Raw genomic sequence first — 7500 nt, 5'->3', positions numbered from 1 at the left:
GCGCGCCATAGTATGTTTGTTGAGGTCATAATGTGAGTATATAGCAGGAATAATATTACAACAAAAATTGATGTGACTATACATGTATAGTATGGCATAGTTACCCATTTTCTGCAGCACTGATGATACTTGACTGATTATCCCAACCATCATTAGCTTTGGTAAGTGCTGTTATCTTTGCTGAATGGGCAAATATTAGATTCCTAGGGATGATCTGCAGGAAGTGAGATGGATATTTTAATTGACTGCTCCCCATAGGGGCTTTTCACAGCAAACCACAGAACAACAACAACTACTGTACAACTGTTAAGAATCCCAACTGGCTGGAGGCAGACCAGTTAGATATTATTTTATAAGTTCAGCTGACAAATTAAACAAGGGACCACAAGGATCAAATTGAAGGAGTGGTCAGAGCAGGTCTTGAAACCAAGATCTCCAATCTCGAGGCAAGTACCCTCACCTCTCCCACACCGACTCCTGTTTGTACAAGACATAGAAAATACTGCCAATCAGAATGCAGAAATGTTGTTGAATAGTCATATGTGGGTCTCCAACTTCCCGCAGCTCAAATTTGCCACAATGATTTTGTGGGGTTATGTAAATCAAACGCACTAAATATCTGCTGGTAATAAGCTCAGTTAAGTAAGTAAAAGACTTCAACTAAACAATTCTTTTAAAGAATAAAAGTTGCAATGGTTTAGGTAGGGGCATTTGAGCTTCATGATGTCCGGCCATTCTTGTCCCCCTGTAGCGCCATAGTTTAAAAAATGAAACATGTAACAAAAGATGCTTCATACGCAACTAAGTGACAAGCAAATAGTGTTTAGCCATGATACATATACAGCATTTATTTAATTGCTACAATGCTGGTACAGTACGTATAGCTAGGTATGCACGACCATACTTTGATGTCGCCATCATCCGCGAACCTCAAATCCCAGATTCCCAGCTGTCCATCTGTTGATCCAGTAACGACTGTTTTCTGGTCATAGGTTGTTATTATACAAGAAATGCAATGAGAAGGCGGTCTGCTTCCCCATAAAACAACGGGTATCACGGAAGAAGACGACATGAGTCTCCTCCGACTCGTCCTCCGACTCTCTTCCAGCTGTTGTGTACTTGAGTCCTCCATCCTCAGAGTCAGCACCCACAACTCAAGTGTGTATGCGCGTGGTGCGCGCTGGGCTTCAATCTCCCACGGCCACCTTGTCGTTCTTTTTTGAAAAATGGCCGCCAGTCACGATCATGAGTCAGGGAATGTGATCGTGATCGCACATAATGCTCACTATCAAACAGAAATGACCAAGGCAGGGGCAAAATTAGTAGTTGTGGATTTCTCAGCATCATGGTGAATGATTTATTCAGTATATTAGGGCAAAATTTTGATATTCTTTTTTTATAGTCTAATATGTGCAGAGTCGTGTGTTGTTAAGCTTATTACGTTGGGACAGTCTTTCCTTACGTTTGAAGTGAATTTTATCCCTCCTGTTTTCAATTCACAAGGTTGGAAAACCCGGTAGTTATGTTGTCATCAGTACAGGTTTTATTTCCTTGCGTTGTATTGCTGGTGGCGTTTGGTAAAATTGTTTCACATATTAAACGTGACTCAGCAGAGAGAAAAAAACAACTGGGACAACTGCAGAGTTTGGCTGGCGTCAAGCGTCATTTTGTGTTTTTGTTGTTGTCACTACACAAATCCGTTATTGTATCTCTAGGTGTGGTCCTTGTAAAACAATCGCTCCAAAATTTTCCGATTTGAGTTTAAAGTACTCAGCTGCTGTATTTCTGAAGGTTGATGTTGATCAATGCGAGGTTGGTTGTGAAATATGTTATGTCTAATTTTTTTTGTTATAATATCTTGCTGTAGCTTTCAATGTCTGGCTAATCTATCCTCTTGTACCCACACACTTTTCCACCATTTCCAACATATAAATGTACGTGTGTGTACCATTAGTGATTTGGTATAGCAATTTTTCTCGCGACATCACCATTGTTATTAATATGCCAACCAGAACATTATTGGCTGTAGAAACAATTGCTTCTTTTGTTCAGTGGTTGGCAAATTTAAATATCAAAAGAAATGTGCATGATGTCAATGTTTGTAAACAAGGAGTATCAGAGCAATTACAGAATACACGTCCACCTAGAAGCGTTACCATTTAACCTTGTCACTGCAGTCCCAAAGTCAGTGAATATGAATATTACTATTAACTTGAGCAGTAAAGCGGACTGCGACCGTGTTCCACAGTGCTGTAGTCACGAATGACAAGTTTAAAAGGAAAAGCAGTAAAGCGGACTGCCACTGCGGTCATTGAAGTGAGAAGTTGATGAGACTGTAGTGTAGAATAATTTAGACATTAAAGGGACTACCACCACGGTACGCAGTCCTATAGTGAAAGAGTGTAGAATGATGAAGAAAATAGCACTTGTTTACTGTTTATCATTGTCGATAAGAGTACAGACAATGCTGAACCACTTTCGATTTTTTGTACCACAATATTCAATGCCAAAGAAACTGTTTATTTCAGAGTGTGACCAAAATCATGACATAAAGAAAGAGCAAGCATTGTCTATAACTTTCTCGCAATATGATTGGTTTATTTCCTAAAATGAGCATTAACATTCCTGATTGGCTATTACATTGTCTAGACTTCCACTGACAATGACAAATTATCCAATCAGATTACAAGCAATTGTGGTAAAAAATTAATTTTGTGTTGCATATTTAAAGCCAAAACTCCTTTCCATGGGTAAAAAGATTTATCACTGACACCAACTTGACATTAATTTGACAATAGACTGATTTGCTGACTGTCCTTGTCTCTTTTTGGCTTACTTAGGATATTGCAGCAACCCACAACGTCTCTGCCATGCCAACATTTTTGTTTTTCAAAGGAAAAGTCAAAGTGGATGAAATGACTGGAGCTGATGAGAAGAAATTGGAAGAAAAAATTAAAAAATGGATTGGTGAAGGTGATAATGATGTTGGGGTCAAAGGACATGTGAGTATGGTACTCAGTTATAAATAACAACAAGTGTGTAAGATGCTCATTTCCGTCACACTGGAACACGGTCCAGTGGAATAAAACGCTTACAGCTGTACTTACCTCCATGACCAGTACCCTGACAGGAGGGTTAGGGTGGGGCTTAATGAATCCACAAAGATTTGCAAAAATGGCCCTCAAAGATGCACAAGATGCACAAACAAGCCCTGCTGGATTTGGGGGCATCCCTCAATAGAAAGGCATGCCTATTTGGTGCAAAAATGCCACACATACCGCATGGCTTAAGATTAACCTTGCTAAATGTACATATACATTTAGCCTCCGTTCCTAAGAATATGCCTTGTGCAATAATTATACATTTATAAAACTGTAGCACTATTTTGAGGCATCAAAAGGAAATCATAAATTAGAGGGTCTTCATCACACTTCTTGCAAAATAAAATGGATAGTATTTTTACATTACCGTGATTTTATGGTTGAAGAAAAAGCAAAGAATTTTTGTTGCATGAAGAATTTGTCTTAATTGACACATTATACAGAATGCTATCTCTCATTACTTCATAAACAATGTTGGTTTGTTCTCAGTGAATCCAGTGTTGATTGTACTGATGTACACTGTACATGCATTAAAAATAACTTTAAAAATCCATGTCTATTTTGGTTTCTGTTATTTTTCTTACAGTACAATTAAATGCCCATTTCACTCTTAAACTGATAATCTTCAAACATGACAGCTCCTATTAATAACCGAAAATCATGTTTCCCTTTACCACCTTTACATTGTCGGTAACAATTTTTACTGACAGTGACCAAACATGAAAGGAAACAGTGATCCTTGCACTTTCTTGTATCTGGACGACTTTTAAAAGCAATGATAATTATTGTCCTTTACAGAAAAATGGCTTCAACTGGATCATTTACCAGTTTAGTGGGAGGATCACTTCTTCATTGCGTCTACAACCCACACTTCAAACATATACATTTATTTGATGGAGTACACGTACTTTCACTGGAACATAAGAGCCCTGACCTACTCCCAACTGAGTTGCTTCACAGCTCAGTTGGTAGGGCATTGTACCAACATCACACAAGTCATCGGTTTGAATCCTGTTGAAGTCACAAGAAATTTTCAGGTGTCTATACGAGACAATTGCTTAAGTTGTCCAGATAAGTGCAAGGAACACCTCTCCCTTTCATCTATAACTCACGTGTACAGTACATTTACAGTGTATGTCAGTTACTAAACAACCAACTTGTTGAATGATGTATAATTCATTAATAATTATAATAACATGTTTTTTTTTTTTTAAGTTTTCTTTTTGTGATCTCTCTCGGTTTGTTTTGTGTAATCTTGCAGATGGATTTAGGGTTATTTATTGACAAGAGTGGTTGTGAGTGTCTGAATGAAAGTGATGACCATCACTTGTCGGCTGCACTGGCCAAGGGTCCAGATTATCTGGAAAGTGACTGTGATGAACAGGTACATGTAAGCTTTGTTTTTGTTTTGTGTAATCTTGCAGGTGGATTTAGGGTTATTTATTAACAAGGGTAGTTATGAGTGACTGAATGAAAATAGCAACAACACCCAATTGCATGTTCTGCAATTTAATACTGTATGTGTTTGCTGGCTTGGTTGTATAGTGTACAATCATGTATGTGCACCACATACATGTATGTTTAAGAAGGTGATCAGAAGTTAGTTTGTTAGGGGTGGTCTCATTAAGCTGGTTTTAGTACAATCTCTTCATACTATTTTCAGTGCTAAACACTGATCAGATGAGGTATAAAAATAATCAATGGATGTCAAAGTCATCAAGAATCATAGTAGGGACCCTTTAGTTCACTAACAGTGCACTGTTACATATTGTCATTGTAGTATTACAGTGCGACGCGCCTTACCGTGGCCACCCAACAAACTTTCACATTTGACAATTACGTGTAATACGTCAACTCAAACAACCCATTCAACGGTGTTCAACTACAACCGTGCGAACTTTGCAAGGAGGGGTGACTGTCAATCAAATTCACTCACCCTGATTGGCGTATAAGTTTTAAAAAACTTTGTTAGGTGGCCACGGTAAGGCGCGTCGCACTGTAAGTACATGTAATACAATGTAGTTGTCAATATTAAAGCTTCAAGGCCTAAAGCAAAAATAACAATAGCCTGTTTCAGGGAGAAGTCATTATATTGTCTTTAAGTACTGTTGTACAGTCATGTAATTGAGCCATTTACTGTGTTATTGGTTTAAAAGAAAATTCAGATATCATTGAGTCTCAAGCACTTAGAAATTAAGAGTTTTTCAAATTTTTGGGTGTGAACAATGGTCTTCTTGTAATGGCTTTCTGTATTTTAATATGATGTTATTGTTGCCCTTTTGTCCTAGTTGCTTATATCAATAGCATTTAATCAAGCTGTCAAGCTTCATTCACTTAAGATACAAGGCCCTGATGATGGTAAGTTCATGGTCACACACACCTGATGCCAAACCAGTTCAATTTTAAGAGCAAAATGATTTTCAAACAATGGCAATTACACCTGTCAGCTATACAGCTGTCCAAATTGCTATCCAGGTGTGCTTAATACTACAATACAGAAATGGGTTTTCAACTGAGTTGTTATGGTAAATTGATACCATAAAGAAATTTTAAAGCTAACATTTCAAGTGTGAGCCCCTCATCAGAGCCTATGCTGGAAATGTTAGCTTTTAAATTTCTTTATGAGGTCAATTTACTATGTCAACTACTGAGAGTTGCTAAACCCATTTCTATTTTTCACTTTGCCTCTGACACAGTACTTACAGTTTCTTTTAGAGGCTAAAGCCCTTTCTACATGTATCTCAAGTGTATGAAATACTATTTCTGACCCTTTTCAGTGAAATGGAATTTGTCTAAAAGGGCCACAAGATGTCCAATTTTTTCAATGATAATATTATTATCATTAATTCCACTGACTGTTCTCAAAATTGAACCCAACAGATGTAAACTCTTTACTGGAAAAAAACACATTTTTAGTTGTTTTGATAATTATTTTATTTCCTCTTCTGCAAATTGTGACCCAAAAAGTGGTGGTCAATTTTTTATCATGTTAAAATTTAACCTCCCTGCTTCTGAAAGTGGCTCCCTGAAGCACATTTACATTTGTTTGATCTCATCCCACATTATTTGTTCTCCTTTTCGTTTTTCATACTCATTTACATTCCTACAGTTTACAGTTATTAAATTTAAACCTGAAACTTGCTCTAGACTAATCTCTTCTTTTCAAAAGGTAGAGGACCAAAGACGGTGAAACTGTTTACTAACCTTACAAAGACCATGGATTTTGACTCTGCAGAAAGTTTTGAAGCTGTACAAACCCTTGAGTTAGTAAAATATTGACTGTTAACTTGTCATAGTGACATGTGCACAAGGTTGCTTTTGTGACCCAAATTTATTAGTGATAGTCAACAACAGCTTGAATTAGGGTGATACAACTAGTGGACTAATGCAAATCCTGCATTTCTATTGGCTACGCTACTAGAGGACTATTAGTAATACATGTAGTCCTCGAGTAGCGAAAAGCGTGACACTTTCTTTCGTTTTATTCCCAAATAAATATTTCTTCAAAGTGCATTTGCTAACTTTGCTATTGCCTTTTCCGTCCGACTAGTTGGGTGATACTAAAACAATTAGACCCTTCGCCCTCAAGGGCCACCGCTGGGTCAATAGCCCATGAGGCAAAGCCTTCTGGGCTATTGACCGGTAGCCCTTGCTGGCTACGGGTCTAATTGTTAAATACACTTCATACCTGCAGTAACACTACCAAATGGGCCTGTAGCTCGTCTGACTGATTCACTCAACAAGCAAACTACAGCTGTACATGTACTTTCATTTGCAACATTCTGAAAACTGACAACAGGTCACTTGACTCTGGAGATGATCCTTATGGCTGTTTACTGAGCAGGAAATCCACCAAGAATGGATTTTCAGCTCTTCCCATTCTCGGAGACTTACGTGTACATGTAAACAGTATTGGCTGTGAACAGCTACCCAAAAAATAATGGACTCCCACTTCACACTGTACCTGTGTTTAGTTGAAACAGTCTAGAGTTCCTTATTCTTGGCATAGACTTACAAAGTAACAACTACTTTTGTGGTACATGTAGGCAGTGTGAAGATTGGAGAACAACTTCATAAGTACATGTATGAACAGTGTAAGACAGTTTTCCATACAGGGCATGTACATGTAAGGTATTATATTACATACCAGTAGGTTTTGGGGTGAAAATCTTTGTGTTTGATTGGAACCAAAAACTCTCAGATCTCTCAAATCTGTCAAAGCTACAGTAGGTCTCTATAAATTACTGTTGTCAATAACACCTGGATAATCAGTTTTGAATTTCTGTAGCAGACAGGAACTTTTTATATTAAAGCATGTTTTGCTTTCTTCTTTTTAGCAAATCTTTTAGGCAAATGCTTTAAACACTTATTTATCAAGAGGCTGCGACCATTAAATTAT

The 7500-nt window shown here is 37.6% G+C and overlaps 2 protein-coding genes across 3 annotated transcripts in view; one reads left to right on the top strand and one right to left on the bottom strand.

The window, feature by feature from the left end:
* Positions 1–1130, bottom strand: part of LOC138008221 (WD repeat-containing protein 7-like) — a 40687-nt gene extending 39557 nt beyond the window's left edge. Inside the window, exons 1-2 of one of the 2 annotated variants that reach the window (XM_068855476.1) lie at positions 905–1130; positions 105–214 (exon numbers count right to left, since the gene is read on the bottom strand). In XM_068855476.1, the coding sequence (XP_068711577.1) occupies positions 105–214; positions 905–1072 (278 nt within the window). In that variant the 5' untranslated portion in view covers positions 1073–1130. Of the gene's footprint in view, positions 1–104; positions 215–904 lie in introns of those variants that run through there. The other variant, XM_068855477.1, reaches the window with a different exon arrangement.
* Positions 1131–1191: 61 nt separating this feature from the next.
* The window catches only part of LOC138008210 (thioredoxin-like protein 1), an 11570-nt gene continuing 5261 nt past the window's right edge, over positions 1192–7500 (top strand). Inside the window, exons 1-6 of the mRNA XM_068855464.1 lie at positions 1192–1348; positions 1716–1812; positions 2841–3002; positions 4363–4485; positions 5390–5459; positions 6271–6364. Of these exons, the coding sequence (XP_068711565.1) occupies positions 1227–1348; positions 1716–1812; positions 2841–3002; positions 4363–4485; positions 5390–5459; positions 6271–6364 (668 nt within the window). The 5' untranslated portion in view covers positions 1192–1226. The remainder of the gene's footprint in view (positions 1349–1715; positions 1813–2840; positions 3003–4362; positions 4486–5389; positions 5460–6270; positions 6365–7500) is intronic.

This window comes from Montipora foliosa, chromosome 6 (genome assembly GCF_036669935.1).
Source record: "Montipora foliosa isolate CH-2021 chromosome 6, ASM3666993v2, whole genome shotgun sequence".
Classification (NCBI taxonomy): domain Eukaryota; kingdom Metazoa; phylum Cnidaria; class Anthozoa; order Scleractinia; family Acroporidae; genus Montipora; species Montipora foliosa.
Note: the sequence above shows the minus strand (reverse complement) of the source record. Positions and strands in the feature narration are given on the sequence as shown.